The sequence below is a fragment of the Salvelinus fontinalis genome, chromosome 16, assembly GCF_029448725.1.
Source record: "Salvelinus fontinalis isolate EN_2023a chromosome 16, ASM2944872v1, whole genome shotgun sequence".
Taxonomy (NCBI): Eukaryota; Metazoa; Chordata; class Actinopteri; order Salmoniformes; family Salmonidae; genus Salvelinus; species Salvelinus fontinalis.
In genome coordinates this window covers 46,103,349-46,120,146 of record NC_074680.1, presented here as the reverse complement: position 1 = coordinate 46,120,146, position 16,798 = coordinate 46,103,349, and the positions used below count along the sequence as shown (strand labels likewise).

The 16,798-nt window shown below is 46.1% G+C and overlaps 1 protein-coding gene across 1 annotated transcript in view; it reads right to left on the bottom strand.

Annotated features, from left to right (window-relative positions):
- The window catches only part of LOC129813250 (mitogen-activated protein kinase kinase kinase kinase 5-like), a 168,282-nt gene that overhangs the window by 6,727 nt on the left and 144,757 nt on the right, over positions 1-16,798 (bottom strand). Inside the window, exons 27-32 of the mRNA XM_055865550.1 lie at positions 16,188-16,246; positions 15,979-16,082; positions 13,791-13,968; positions 9,402-9,470; positions 9,068-9,160; positions 1,742-1,812 (exon numbers count right to left, since the gene is read on the bottom strand). Coding sequence (XP_055721525.1) covers positions 1,742-1,812; positions 9,068-9,160; positions 9,402-9,470; positions 13,791-13,968; positions 15,979-16,082; positions 16,188-16,246 — 574 coding nt within the window. The remainder of the gene's footprint in view (positions 1-1,741; positions 1,813-9,067; positions 9,161-9,401; positions 9,471-13,790; positions 13,969-15,978; positions 16,083-16,187; positions 16,247-16,798) is intronic.

The following is a 16,798-nucleotide window of genomic DNA, read 5'->3' as shown; positions in this document are numbered from 1 at the left end:
CACCCCGGCAGACCCGCACCGTCACCCCGGCAGACCAGCACCGTCACCCCGGCAGACCCGCACCGTCACCCCGGCAGATCCGCACCGTCACCCCGGCAGACCCGCACCGTCACCCCGGCAGATCCGCACCGTCACCCCGGCAGACCCGCACCGTCACCCCAGCAGACCCGCACCGTCACCCCAGCAGACCCGCACCGTCACCCCAGCAGATCCGCACCGTCACCCCAGCAGATCCGCACCGTCACCCCAGCAGACCCGCACCGTCCACCCAGCAGACCCGCACCGTCACCCCAGCAGACCCGCACCGTCACCCCAGCAGACCCGCACCGTCACCCCAGCAGACCCGCACCGTCACCCCAGCAGACCCGCACCGTCACCACAGTAGACCAAAGTTGTGATCAAGGCAAAGGGTGTCTGTCTACTTTGAATAATCTCAAATATATTTTGAATAGTTTTAACACTTTTTTTATTGGATCCTGAATGATTCCATATGTGTTTTTCATAGTTTTGATGTCTTCACTATTATTCTACAATGTAGAAAATAGTAAAAAATAATGAAAAACCCCGGTACTGGTACTGTATATCAGTGGTGTAAAGTACTTTAGTAAAAATACTTTAAATAACTCCTTAAGTCGTTTTCTGGGGTGTCTGTACTTCACGATTTATATTTTTGCCAACTTTTTCTTCACTACATTGCTAAAGAAAATGATGTACTTTTTACTCCGTTACATTTTCCCTGACACCCAAAAGTACTCGTTACATTTGGACAGTAAAATGGGCCAATTCACACACTTATCAAGGGAACATCCCTGGTCATCCCTACTAGTCTCTGATCTGGAGGACTCACAAAACAGAGAACATCCCTGGTCATCCCTACTGCCTCTGATCTGGTAGACTCACTAAACAGAGAACATCCCTGGTCATCCCTACTGCCTCTGATCTGGAGGACTCACAAAACAGAGAACATCCCTGGTCATCCCTACTGCCTCTGATCTGGAGGACTCACTAAACAGAGAACATCCCTGGTCATCCCTACTGCCTCTGATCTGGTAGACTCACAAAACAGAGAACATCCCTGGTCATCCCTACTGCCTCTGATCTGGAGGACTCACTAAACAGAGAACATCCCTGGTCATCCCTACTGCCTCTGATCTGGCGGACTCACTAAACAGAGAACATCCCTGGTCATCCCTGCTGCCTCTGATCTGGCGGACTCACTAAAACACAAATGCTTCGTTTGTAAATGATATCTGAGTGTTGGAGTGTGCCCCTGCGCTACGTCAATAAATAATAATGAAAAAAATGACGCCATCTGGTTTGCTTAAAATAAGGACATTTAAATCGTTTATATTTGAACTTTTAGTAAATTTGATCAATTCCCATTTACTTTTGATAATTATGTACATTTAAAACCAAATACTTTGACTTTTACTCAAATAGTATTTCACTGGGTGACTTTCAATTTGACTTGAGTCATTTTCTATTAAGGTATGTTTACTTTTACTCAAGTATGACGACAGGGTACTATTTCCACCACTGCTGTACACTATGGACATTTTCTGAAATGACAACGCAAAAATACAAAACAATCCTGTGTATCACCTTTAACTGTATTGTCTAGCCTTCCTCCACCATGTCATAATCATATTTACATTTAGTCAAGATATTGCAAACATATTCAGAGTCTGGTTGTATAGTTACCGAAGTGACCGAATGGTTTTGTTACCACGGTAACACCTACCTCGTTGGACTTGAAGCTTTTTCCCTGCATGCCGTGCTTCCAGAAGGCCAGAACACTGTCCTGAAGGCACACTGGAGCACGAGGAGAGACGGGTAGAGGGGGAGAGACGGGTAGAGGGGGAGAGACGGGTAGAGGGGGAGAGGCGGGTAGAGGGACGTCAAGACAGGAAGGATGAGCACGAGGAGAGACGGGTAGAGGGGGAGAGACGGGTAGAGGGGGAGAGACGGGTAGAGGGGGAGAGACGGGTAGAGGGACGTCAAGACAGGAAGGATGAGCACGAGGAGAGACGGGTAGAGGGGGAGAGACGGGTAGAGGGGGGAGACGGGTAGAGGGGGAGAGACGGGTAGAGGGGGAGAGACGGGTAGAGGGACGTCAAGACAGGAAGGATGAGCACGAGGAGAGACGGGTAGAGGGGGAGAGACGGGTAGAGGGGGAGAGACGGGTAGAGGGGGAGAGACGGGTAGAGGGGGAGAGACGGGTAGAGGGACGTCAAGACAGGAAGGATGAGCACGAGGAGAGACGGGTAGAGGGGGAGAGACGGGTAGAGGGGGAGAGACGGGTAGAGGGGGAGAGACGGGTAGAGGGGGAGAGACGGGTAGAGGGACGTCAAGACAGGAAGGATATCAGCATTGGTCTTTTACATTTACATTTGGATCATTTAGCAGACACTCGTATCAATAGTATCAGTCAGTGTATTCAACCAGGTAGTAAAACAACCATATATCACAGTCTTTACAAGTCCTTAATAAAGCAGATATCATATACATTATTGCACAGTTACTTTACACATTTACTATGCATATTATAACACTGTTACTATACACCAGGGATCGTCCACTAGATTCAGCCGTGGGTCGATTTCTTCTGGAGCGGATGGTCAAGGGGCCGGAACATAATTACAAATCATTTGTGGACAGAAAATTCCTCCGCAAGAATCCCAAACAGATGTGTTTGATTTAAAAACAATAAATAATTTCAAACTTTGCTTCCATTTATTAAATGATCACGTGTTGCACATTTTGGGGAACATTCAGAGGAGGAAACTTTCCATGGGAAATTAACGTTAATATATGGGAATTAATGGAAATATATGCAAATTAATATTAATACCATTTAAATGTAGATGTTCTTTTGCATTGGATATATTTACCATATCATATGGAGACAGAAACATAAACCTTTTATCTTAAGTAGACATAATTGCAAATGATTAAATCCTTCCCGAACAGAAATTTTAAAAACTATTTAGTTACGAATTTAACTTTAATTAAATGAGTTGACTCTTCAGGAGATGATTTCACTGAACAACAAAATAATCTCCCAAAAACGTTTTCAACATACATCTGTAAAATGATAGTCTAGAAACTAAAGCTTTGGTTGTCTTCCTCTCAGACTTCCATGTCTTCTCTCTGGACCTCCTCAATGTCCAACTCAAACAGACTCAAATTTGCCCGGATGGCCACCAATTTTTCAACCCTTGTATTGGTCAGCTTGTTGCGTGCTTTGGTGTGTGTGTTCCCAAACCAGGACCAGTTGCGCTCTGAGACGGCTGATGTTGGTGGGATTTGGAGGATGATGGAGGCAACAGGGGAAAGAGCCTCAGATCCACAAAGTCCCTTCCACCAGGTGGCTGATGAGATACGTTGGCACGACTGCCATTTTGCATCTCTATCCCAAAGCCCTTGCTTGGAAGTGTACTCTGTAAGACTGCCAAGAACCTTGCCCTCAACCAGGCCAAGGTGGCGATACACGGTAGTGACGACACCATAGGCCTTGTTGATCTCTGCACCAGACAGGATGCTCTTGCCAGCATACTTGGGGTCCAACATGTACACTGCAGCCTGTATGGGTTTCAGGCAGAAGTCGTCAAGCTTTTTTAAATGTATTTCAGAACTGCAGTTTCCTCTGCTTGGAGCAACAGTGGTGGGCAGAGCAGTACGGATTTCTTCTCTTACATCTGCAAGCAGAGTGAACATCAGACAGGATGGCATTGTCTCCCTCAATCCGTGCAATGGCTACTGCTATAGGTGTCAGGAGTTTCAGGCTGCTTACCACTCTCTCCCAAAATACATCATCCAGGAGGATCCTCTTGATGGGGCTGTCCATATCGGCAGACTGTGATATGGCCATTTCTCGGAGAGACTCCTTCCCCTCCAGGAGACTGTCAAACATGATGACAACACCACCTCAACGAGTGTTGCTGGGCAGCTTCAATGTGGTGCTCTTATTCTTCTCACTTTGTTTGGTGAGGTAGATTGCTGCTATAACTTGATGACCCTTCACATACCTAACCATTTCCTTGGCTCTCTTGTAGAATGTATCCATTGGTTTCAGTGCCATGATGTCCTTGAGGAGCAGATTCAATGCATGAGCAGCACAGCCAATGGGTGTGATGTGAGGGTAGGACTCCACCTTAGACCAAGCAGCCTTCATGTTTGCAGCCTTGTCTGTCACAAGCGCAAATACCTTCAGTGGTCCAAGGTCATTGATGACTGCCTTCAGCTCATCTGCAATGTAGAGACTGGTGTGTCTGTTGTCCCTTGTGTCTGTGCTCTTGTAGAATACTGGTTGAGGGGTGGAGATGATGTAGTTAATTATTCCTTGCCCACGAACATTCAACCACCCATCAGAGATGATTGCAATACAGTCTGCTTTCTCTATGATTTGCTTGACCTTCACTTGAACTCTGCATCCAGCAAATGAGTAGATAAAGCATGTCTGGTTGGAGGGGTGTATGCTGGGAGAAGAACGTTCAGCAGTCTCTTCCAGTACACATTGCCTGTGAGCGTCAGAGGTGAACCAGTTGCATACACAACTCGAGCAAGACATCCATCAGCATTTCTCTGAATACATTCCTCCATTGAGTCAAAAAAAAACCTTCTGATTCCAGGAGGACCATGAGCTGTTGCTATCGATAAGGTGTCTGATTCATCATTTTCACCTCCGTATAGAAGTAGAGGGACTTTTGTCAGAGGTTGCTTGTTGTGAGAGCGCTGAGGGAACTTTATGCACTTGGCCAGATGATTCTGCAAAAATGCACTGTGGGATGTAGAGGGGTTGCAATTCCATTGAATTGGGGGAAGTTTAACCAAAATATGCCACAAGACCAAGAATTGCCTTATGTGTATCCCACAAAAAAAAAGTTTGCTGTTATAAGCTAACTTTTTTTATGAATCTAAGTAACATTCCCGGGCTCAACTTCCAATGGAAAATGTCCGGGAATTTCCCGGAAGGTTTCAGATTCTTTGCAACTCTAATCACGTGTCTCTCTATCAAACTGGGAATATTCAGGAACACATTTCTTAATTTCAAATAACTTGGAGCTGATTTCCTGGTGTTGGGGGGGGCCAAATAAAACCAGTTGGGGAACCCTGCTACACACGTCATTACACTTCCTGTACACGTCATTACACTTCCTACACACGTCATTACACTTCCTGTACACGTCATTACACTTCCTACACACGTCATTACACTTCCTACACACGTCATTACACATTATATACACGTCATTACACATTATAACACTTCCTATACACGTTATAACACCTCCTATACACGTCATTACACTTCCTACACACGTCATTACACTTCCTACACACGTCATTACACTTCCTGTACACGTCATTACACTTCCTGTACACGTCATTACACTTCCTATACACGTCATTACACATTATAACACTTCCTATACACGTTATAACACCTCCTATACACGTCATTACACTTCCTACACACGTCATTACACTTCCTACACACGTCATTACACTTCCTACACACGTCATTACACTTCCTATACACGTCATTACCCTTCCTATACACGTCATTACCCTTCCTACACACGTCATTACCCTTCCTACACACGTCATTACCCTTCCTACACACGTCATTACCCTTCCTACACACGTCATTACACTTCCTACACACTTCCTATACATGTCATTACACTTCCTACACACGTCATTACACTTCCTACACACGTCATTACACTTCCTACACACGTCATTACACTTCCTACACACGTCATTACCCTTCCTACACACGTCATTACCCTTCCTACACACGTCATTACCCTTCCTACACACGTCATTACACTTCCTACACACTTCCTATACATGTCATTACACTTCCTACACACGTCATTACACTTCCTACACACGTCATTACACTTCCTACACACGTCATTACACTTCCTACACACGTCATTACACTTCCTACACACGTCATTACCCTTCCTACACACGTCATTACACTTCCTATACACGTTATAACACGCCATTACACTTCCTATACACGTCATTACCCTTCCTACACATGTCATTACACTTCCTACACACGTCATTACCCTTCCTACACACGTCATTACACTTCCTACACACGTCATTACACTTCCTACACACTTCCTATACATGTCATTACACTTCCTACACACGTCATTACACTTCCTACACACGTCATTACACTTCCTACACACGTCATTACACTTCTTACACACGTCATTACACTTCTTACACACGTCATTACACTTCCTACACACGTCATTACAATTCCTACACACGTCATTACACTTCCTACACACTTCCTACACACGTCATTACCCTTCCTACACACGTCATTACACTTCCTACACACTTCCTACACACGTCATTACACTTCCTACACACGTCATTACACTTCCTACACACGTCATTACACTTCCTACACACTTCCTTCACACGTCATTACACTTCCTACAAACTTCCTACACACGTCATTACACTTCCTACACACGTCATTACACTTCCTACACACGTCATTACACTTCCTACACACGTCATTACACATTATATACACGTCATTACACATTATAACACTTCCTATACACGTTATAACACCTCCTATACACGTCATTACACTTCCTATACACGTCATTACACATTATAACACTTCCTATACACGTCATTACACTTCCTATACACGTCATTACACATTATAACACTTCCTATACACGTCATTACACTTCCTATACACGTCATTACACTTCCTACACACGTCATTACACTTCCTACACACGTCATTACACTTCCTACACACGTCATTACACTTCCTACAAACCTCCTACACACGTCATTACACTTCCTACACACGTCATTACACTTCCTACACACGTCATTACACTTCCTACACACGTCATTACACTTCCTACACACGTCATTACACTTCCTACACACGTCATTACCCTTCCTACACACGTCATTACCCTTCCTACACACGTCATTTACCCTTCCTACACACGTCCTTACACTTCCTATACACGTTATAACACGCCATTACACTTCCTACACACGTCATTACCCTTCCTACACACGTCATTACACTTCCTACACACGTCATTACACTTCCTACACACGTCATTACACTTCCTACACACGTCATTACACTTCCTACACACGTCATTACACTTCCTACACACTTCCTATACATGTCATTACACTTCCTACACACGTCATTACACTTCCTACACACGTCATTACACTTCCTACACACGTCATTACACTTCTTACACACGTCATTACACTTCTTACACACGTCATTACACTTCCTACACACGTCATTACAATTCCTACACACGTCATTACACTTCCTACACACTTCCTACACACGTCATTACCCTTCCTACACACGTCATTACCCTTCCTACACACGTCATTACACTTCCTACACACGTCATTACACTTCCTACACACTTCCTACACACGTCATTACACTTCCTATACACGTCATTACACTTCCTACACACGTCATTACACTTCCTACACACGTCATTACACTTCCTACACACGTCATTACACTTCCTACACACTTCCTACACACGTCATTACACTTCCTACACACGTCATTACACTTCCTACACACTTCCTACACACGTCATTACACTTCCTACAAACTTCCTACACACGTCATTACACTTCCTACACACGTCATTACACTTCCTACACACGTCATTACACTTCCTACACACGTCATTACACTTCCTACACACGTCATTACCCTTCCTACACACGTCATTACCCTTCCTACACACGTCATTACCCTTCCTACACACGTCATTACCCTTCCTACACACTTCCTATACACGTCATTACACTTCCTACACACGTCATTACACTTCCTACACACGTCATTACACTTCCTACACACGTCATTACACTTCCTACAAACTTCCTACACACGTCATTACACTTCCTACACACGTCATTACACTTCCTACACACGTCATTACACTTCCTACACACGTCATTACACTTCCTACACACGTCATTACACTTCCTACACACGTCATTACACTTCCTACACACGTCATTACACTTCCTATACACGTCATTACCCTTCCTACACACGTCATTACACTTCCTACACACGTCATTACCCTTCCTACACACGTCATTACACTTCCTACACACGTCATTACACTTCCTACACACGTCATTACACTTCCTACACACGTCATTACACTTCCTACACACGTCATTACACTTCCTACACACGTCATTACACTTCCTACACACGTCATTACACTTCCTACACACGTCATTACACTTCCTACACACGTCATTACACTTCCTACACACGTCATTACACTTCCTACACACGTCATTACACTTCCTACACACGTCATTACACTTCCTACACACGTCATTACACTTCCTACACACGTCATTACACTTCCTACACACGTCATTACACTTCCTACACACGTCATTACACTTCCTACACACGTCATTACACTTCCTACACACGTCATTACACTTCCTACAAACTTCCTACACACGTCATTACACTTCCTACACACGTCATTACACTTCCTACACACGTCATTACACTTCCTACACACGTCATTACACTTCCTACACACGTCATTACACTTCCTACACACGTCATTACACTTCCTACACACGTCATTACACTTCCTACACACGTCATTACACTTCCTACAAACTTCCTACACACGTCATTACACTTCCTACACACGTCATTACACTTCCTACACACGTCATTACACTTCCTACACACGTCATTACACTTCCTACACACGTCATTACACTTCCTACACACGTCATTACACTTCCTATACACGTCATTACCCTTCCTACACACGTCATTACACTTCCTACACACGTCATTACCCTTCCTACACACGTCATTACACTTCCTACACACGTTATAACACGTCATTACACTTCCTACACACGTCATTACACTTCCTACACACGCCATTACACTTCCTACACACATTATAACATTGAAGGATGTACAGTAGAAGGTGAATAAGAGAGCACATCTTACCAACGGATCCAATGGTGAAGTCAAAGCTGAGCTCTGAGGCTAGCTTCTTGTTGGACTTCAGTCTTCCCTGGAGGTTAACAATCTTGAGGTTTTCTAGAAGAGGAAGAGAATCTTTTAGAAAAGTGGGCCGGATTAAAAACAGACATTTATATGAGCAGGGAAAACTTTTCTCAGGGCAGTGCACTACTTTAGACCAGAGCCCTACGTTGACCAGAAACCTATGAGCTCTGGTCAAAAGTAGTGCACTACACAGGGAATCAGGTGCCATTTGGAACACATCCTGAGTGCAGGTCAAGAGGTCATCATCTCTGTGGGGGTCAGAGGTCATACTTACTGTCCAGGCACACTAGCACCGTGTCCCTCTCCAGCTGGGTCACGTGGATGGCGTCCACTGCTTGACCAGCTAGGGGGAAGACATATAGAACGGTCACCATGGAGATATCCCTTCTGGCATCCAATAATAGGTAACCAATAGAAACGGTTTGTTTCAATATGCACATACCAGTGACGGTCGGTGCCTTTTAAGAGGGAGGGAGGACGATTATTTTCTTAATGAGCATGGCCTTGTTGCTATTACAGCATATTGGATGACTTGTTATTCGTATTCCAGTCACCCAGTTCAATGTTAACATGGATAGGTTTAGACTCGTGTAGCCCACAGTCATTTAGCATAGTCAGATCAGGACCTAACACAAAGGACAACTCAGAGTATGCTATTCTGTTCTTTTGAAATAGACAACATTTTCTTCATTATAGACCTGTCTAAAATAAACAATGGATTCATTGTGAAGGTTTAGGCTATATTACATGGGATTTATTAGACTTTTTAAAATGTAGATGTTCCAAAGGTCTGCATCAGTGGCTTGTAGGCTGTGTGGAAGCCAGGAGACGCTACATGTGTTTGTTAATTAACGGTCAATTACCATGACAACAGTTATTTGCTTGACTATCACCGGCTGACAAAATGTCATGACAGCCACAGCCCTAGTTGAGGCTGATTGTTTCTCTGTGCAGTGCAGGTAAGGTAGTAGTGTAGTAGGTTAAGGCTGGTCCTGGAGTGGAGAACATGGAATCGTCTAGACTAGAAGTGGATTAGGCAACCCTGGTCCTGGAGTGGAGAACGTAGAATCGTCTAGACTAGAAGTGGATTAGGCAACCCTAGTCCTGGAGTGGAGAACGTAGAATCGTCTAGACTAGAAGTGGATTAGGCAACCCTCGTCCTGGAGTGGAGAACGTAGAATCGTCTAGACTAGAAGTGGATTAGGCAACCCTAGTCCTGGAGTGGAGAACGTAGAATCGTCTAGACTAGAAGTGGATTAGGCAACCCTAGTCCTGGAGTGGAGAACGTAGAATCGTCTAGACTAGAAGTGGATTAGGCAACCCTAGTCCTGGAGTGGAGAACGTAGAATCGCCTAGACTAGAAGTGGATTAGGCAACCCTTGTCCTGGAGTGGAGAACGTAGAATCGTCTAGACTAGAAGTGGATTAGGCAACCCTGGTCCTGGAGTGGAGAACGTAGAATCGTCTAGACTAGAAGTGGATTAGGCAACCCTGGTCCTGGAGTGGAGAACGTAGACTCGTCTAGACTAGAAGTGGATTAGGCAACCCTAGTCCTGGAGTGGAGAACGTAGAATCGTCTAGACTAGAAGTGGATTAGGCAACCCTAGTCCTGGAGTGGAGAACGTAGAATCGCCTAGACTAGAAGTGGATTAGGCAACCCTAGTCCTGGAGTGGAGAACGTAGAATCGCCTAGACTAGAAGTGGATTAGGCAACCCTGGTCCTGGAGTGGAGAACGTAGAATCGTCTAGACTAGAAGTGGATTAGGCAACCCTGGTCCTGGAGTGGAGAACGTAGAATCGTCTAGACTAGAAGTGGATTAGGCAACCCTGGTCCTGGAGTGGAGAACGTAGAATCGTCTAGACTAGAAGTGGATTAGGCAACCCTGGTCCTGGAGTGGAGAACGTAGAATCGTCTAGACTAGAAGTGGATTAGGCAACCCTAGTCCTGGAGTGGAGAACGTAGAATCGTCTAGACTAGAAGTGGATTAGGCAACCCTAGTCCTGGAGTGCTGCGGGCACTTACAAGTTTTTGATTTTACCGACCTTAAAGACCAGGTGTGTTGAATTGAATCAATCTCTGACCTGGTCAATTAGCTCAGTTGGTCAGGTGTGGTGCCTCGTTGGGACAAAATCCTGCAGTACCTGTGACACTCCAGGAACAGGGTTGTAGTGTTGTGTGGGTCAGATGTTTGTCCACCTGCACACGCCTGCAATTGCTAATAATCCATCCGCAACCGCCCGACGGCGAAAAGCCCCCGACTACATGACGGCGAAAAGCCCCCGACTGCATGACGGCGAAAAGCCCCCGACTGCATGACGGCGAAAAGCCCCCCGACTGCATGATGGCGAAAAGCCCCCCCGACTGCATGATGGCGAAAAGCCCCCCCGACTACATGACGGCGAAAAGCCCCCGACTGCATGACGGCGAAAAGCCCCCCGACTGCATGATGGCGAAAAGCCCCCCCGACTGCATGATGGCGAAAAGCCCCCCCGACTACATGACGGCGAAAAGCCCCCCCGACTACATGACGGCGAAAAGCCCCCCCGACTACATGACGGCGAAACGCCCCCCCGACTACATGACGGCGAAACGCCCCCCCCCGACTACATGACGGCGAAAAGCCCCCCCCGACTACATGACGGCGAAAAGCCCCCCCCGACTACATGACGGTGAAAAGCCCCCCCGACTACATGACGGTGAAAAGCCCCCCCGACTACATGACGGTGAAAAGCCCCCCCCGACTACATGACGGTGAAAAGCCCCCCCCCGACTACATGACGGTGAAAAGCCCCCCCCGACTACATGACGGTGAAAAGCCCCCCCCGACTACATGACGGTGAAAAGCCCCCCCGACTACATGACGGTGAAAAGCCCCCCCGACTACATGACGGTGAAAAGCCCCCCCGACTACATGACGGTGAAAAGCCCCCCGACTACATGACGGTGAAAAGCCCCCCGACTACATGACGGTGAAAAGCCCCCCGACTACATGACGGTGAAAAGCCCCCCGACTACATGACGGTGAAAAGCCCCCCGACTACATGACGGTGAAAAGCCCCCCGACTCCATGACGGTGAAAAGCCCCCCGACTCCATGACGGTGAAAAGCCCCCCGACTGCATGACGGTGAAAAGCCCCCCCGACTACATGACGGTGAAAAGCCCCCCCGACTACATGACGGTGAAAAGCCCCCCCGACTACACGACGGTGAAAAGCCCCCCCGACTACACGACGGTGAAAAGCCCCCCCCGACTACATGACGGTGAAAAGCCCCCCCGACTACACGACAGTGAAAGCCCCCCCCGACTACATGACGGTGAAAAGCCCCCCCGACTACATGACGGTGAAAAGCCCCCCCAACTACATGATAGTGAAAAGCCCCCTGACTACATGATAGTGAAAAGCCCCCCAACTACATGATAGTGAAAAGCCCCCTGACTACATGATGGTGAAAAGCTGAGGCCCTCACCCGTCCCTAACCCACAAATATAGAAGATATGCTGTCCAGTCAGATGGTTGAGTGATTTGTTTGACAAGTCTTTTTTAGATAGGTCTATGTTTCTGCTTATAACGTCATAAATCAATAGAATAAAGGCTTCAATATAGTTGACATTGGTAAAGGTTTCTCTTTCATCTCTGCTTCTCTCAAGCAGCAAAGACATTTAGGGACCGGGGAGAAAATGCAAAATTATTCCAAATGACATCAGTTCGACCGGGTTATAAGGAAATTAAAAGCTGTTAAAACGAACCAACGTGCTTTTAGATAAGATTTCTGTTTGACTTGGATGCATATTTTATGTGGTTGAAATACTAAAATCAGCTTTTATAAGGCTGATAAAGATTGTATTACAGGTGATCCCTAACTACAGATTCATTCTATCATGATTCTGAAAGAATCACATTTCTCCTCTCCTGTTCCAGTAAAAACTAACATTTTGATGCATAATTTCACTACATGAAATGCTTAATTCACCATTAGATAATATTAGGGCTATGTGAGAGGTTACAGACCTACAGTCAGTGTCCAAAGTTCAGTCAGGCTACTATTCCATTTAAACCCATCTCAAACAGTACAGTTCTCCCTTGACGTTTGCATCTATGAAAAATCCCTGTCTTGTGACTGAAGAATTCGTATAGCGCCTCACAATCATCACGTCGTAAACACATAGTCGACACTGCTAGTATCCTCTTTTACCACGTCTCTCTCCCAAACATTAGACTGTTCTGGCCCCGCCTCCCTTCTCTTTATTTTCAACTTTACATTTCGTAGCTTTTCTCTTGAATTAAACTCCAACGTTGTCCTTTTTGCCTCAGTGGATCAACTATAATTTTTTCCCAAAAGCATTTGGCGTGTATTGTATTTATATGGCACTAATGCCATATCAGCTTCCCATAACCCCACCACCAGGTCCCGTGTGGCTCAGTTGGTAGAGCATGGCGCTTGCAACGCCAGGGTTGTGGGTTCAATTCCCACGGGGGACCAGGGTTCAATTCCCATGGGGGGACCAGGATGAATATGTATGAACTTTCCAATTTGTAAGTCGCTCTGGATAAGAGCGTCTGCTAAATGACTTAAATGTAAATGTAAATATAAAATGAATGAAGAAAATAATTCAATGTAGCCTATAGATATGAATGTTACTGTGTGTGTGTGAATTCCTTACTTGTTCCCATCTCAGTGAACCAGGAAGAGCAGGAGTTGAGGTTGATGGTCTCAAAGCGAACCACCTGGCCTGGCTCCGTGGCCTGGCTGACCGCTATACACACCATGGGGTACTCCTGCTCTGGAACCACCAACATCTCAAACACCTTCAGAGGGCTGGGCAGGGGGAAGTCAAAGTGCTGAGGGACAGATCATCAGAGGAGAGAGAGAGAGAGGTGTGAGAAAGCAAGGAGGGAGAAAGGAGAGGGAGGAGAGATAGGAGAGAGAGAGAGGAGACAGAGATAGGAGAGAGGAGACAGAGATAGGAGATAGGAGACAGAGATAGGAGATAGGAGAGAGAGAGAGGATGGAGAGAAGAGATAGGAGAGAGAGAGGATGGAGAGAGAGAGGAGAGAGAGGATGGAGAGAAGAGATAGGAGAGAGGAGAGAGAGATAGAGGATGAGAGAAGAGATAGGAGAGAACGAGAGAGAGGATGGAGAGGAGAGATAGGAGAGAGAGGGATGAGGCTCTGGAAGTAATGCTGAGGAGGTAAAGTGGGTCCTACTAAAGGATGAGATGATTCTTTGTTTGCACAGGAATGTGCCTTGCATCACAACGGTCCATTATCACAAAAAACAGGTACAGAAAAATGTCTGTTTTAACATGGTAAACAAGTAAACGAAGCATGCTGTTGGATGCAGAAAATATAACATTTAAAATTTTTTTTTATATGCTTCTTGATTTGTCGTGCGAATCCTCACAGACCATCGAACAGAACATGTTGTACCCAGTGGGACAAACACTGAACAAAAATATAAACGCAACATGAAACAATCTAAGATTTTACATTTCATATGAGGAAATCAGTCAATTGAAATACATTAGGCCCTAATCTATGGATTTCACATGACTGAGAATACAGATATGCAGCTTGTTGGTCACAGATACCTTAAATAAAAGGAGGGGTGTGGATCAGAAAACCAGTCAGTATCTGGTGTGATCACTATTTGCCTCATGCAGCGTGACCTTCACATAGAGTTGATCAGACTGTTGATTGTGGCCTGTGGAATGTTGTCCCACTCCTCTTCAATGGCTGGATATTGGTGGGAACTGGAACACTCAGTCATACACGTCGATCCAGAGCATCCCAAACATGCTCATTGGGTGACATGTCTGGTGAGTATGCAGGCCATGGACGAACTGGGACATTTTCAGCTTCCAGGAATTGTGTACAGATCCTTGCGACATGGGGGCTGTGCATTATCATGCTGAAACATGAGGTGATCTCATCATGGTATCTGCGAATTCATATTGCCATCGATAAAATGCAATTGTGTTGTAGCGTATGTCTGCCTATCCCATAACCCCACCGCCACCATGGAGCACTCTGTTCACAACGTTGACGTCAGCAAACCTCTCGCATAAACAACTCCATACACGCTGTCTGCCATCTGCCCGGTACAGTTCAAACCAGGATTCATCCATGAAGAGCACACTTCAGAGTGCCAGTGGCCATCAGAGGTGAACATTTACACACTGAAGTCGGTTACAACGCTGAACTACAGTCAGGTCAAGACCCTGGGGAGGACGACGAACACGCAGATGAGCTTCCCTGAGACGGTTTCTGAGAGTTTGTGCAGAGATTCTTCAGTTATGCAAACCCACAGTTTCATCAGCTGTCCGGGTGGCTGGTCTCAGACGATCCCACAGGTGAAGAAGCCAGATGAGGAGGTCCTGGGTTGGCGTGGTTACACGCAGTCTGCGGTCGTGAGGCTGATTGAACGTACTGCCAAATTCTCTAAAATGACTTTGGAGGCGGCTTATGGTAGAGAAATGAACATTCAATTTCCTGCCAACAGCTCTGGTGGACATTCCTGCGGTCAGCATGACGATTACACGCTCCCTCAAAACTTGAGAAATATGTAGCTTTGTGTTGTGTGACAAAACTGCATATTTTAGAGTGGCCTTTTATTGTCCCCCCAGCACAAGGTGCATCTGTGTAATGATCATGCTGTTTCATCAGCTTCTTGATATGCCACACCTGTCAGGTGGATGGATTTATCTTGGCAAAGGAGAAATACTCACTAACAGGGATATAAAACACATTAGTGAGATTCAGAGAAATAAGCTTTTTTTTTGTGCCGCTTCAGCTCATGAAACCAACAACTTTACATGTTGCGTTAGTGTTCAGTATAGATAAAGGACTGACCTTGATAAGCATGAACCTCTGCATGGGTTCATACCACTGTAGCAGGACTATCCCAGACTGCAGCGCTCCACACAGGTACTTATGGCCCGTATAGGGGTTCCTCACTGTGAGGGGAAGAGAGTAACCCAGAGAGAGGAGGTCGAGGTAAGTCAAAGTATAGGACTTGATATTTGCTCTGTCCAGGACCATGGGGGGGATGTGGAACTCACCAATGCAACACTTGTGACAGCCCTTTGTGTCAGAGATCTTCGTTGTCAAGGCAAACCTCCTGCAGAGAGAAAACAGTCAGGCTGGACCAACACACAGTCATACAGCCTGGGGTCAACACACACAGTCATACAGCCTGGGGTCAACACACACAGTCATACAGCCTGGGGTCAACACAAACAGTCATACAGCCTGGGGTCAACACACAGTCATACAGCCTGGGGTCAACACACAGTCATACAGCCTGGGGTCAACACACAGTCACACAGCCTGGGGTCAACACACACAGTCACACAGCCTGGGATCAACACACAGTCACACAGCCTGGGATCAACACACAGTCACACAGCCTGGGATCAACACACAGTCACACAGCCTGGGATCAACACACAGTCACACAGCCTGGGGTCAACACACAGTCATACAGCCTGGGGTCAACACACAGTCATACAGCCTGGGACCAACACACACAGTCATACAGCCTGGGGTCAACACACAGTCACACAGCCTGGGATCAACACACAGTCACACAGCCTGGGATCAACACACAGTCACACAGCCTGGGATCAACACACAGTCACACAGCCTGGGGTCAACACACAGTCACACAGCC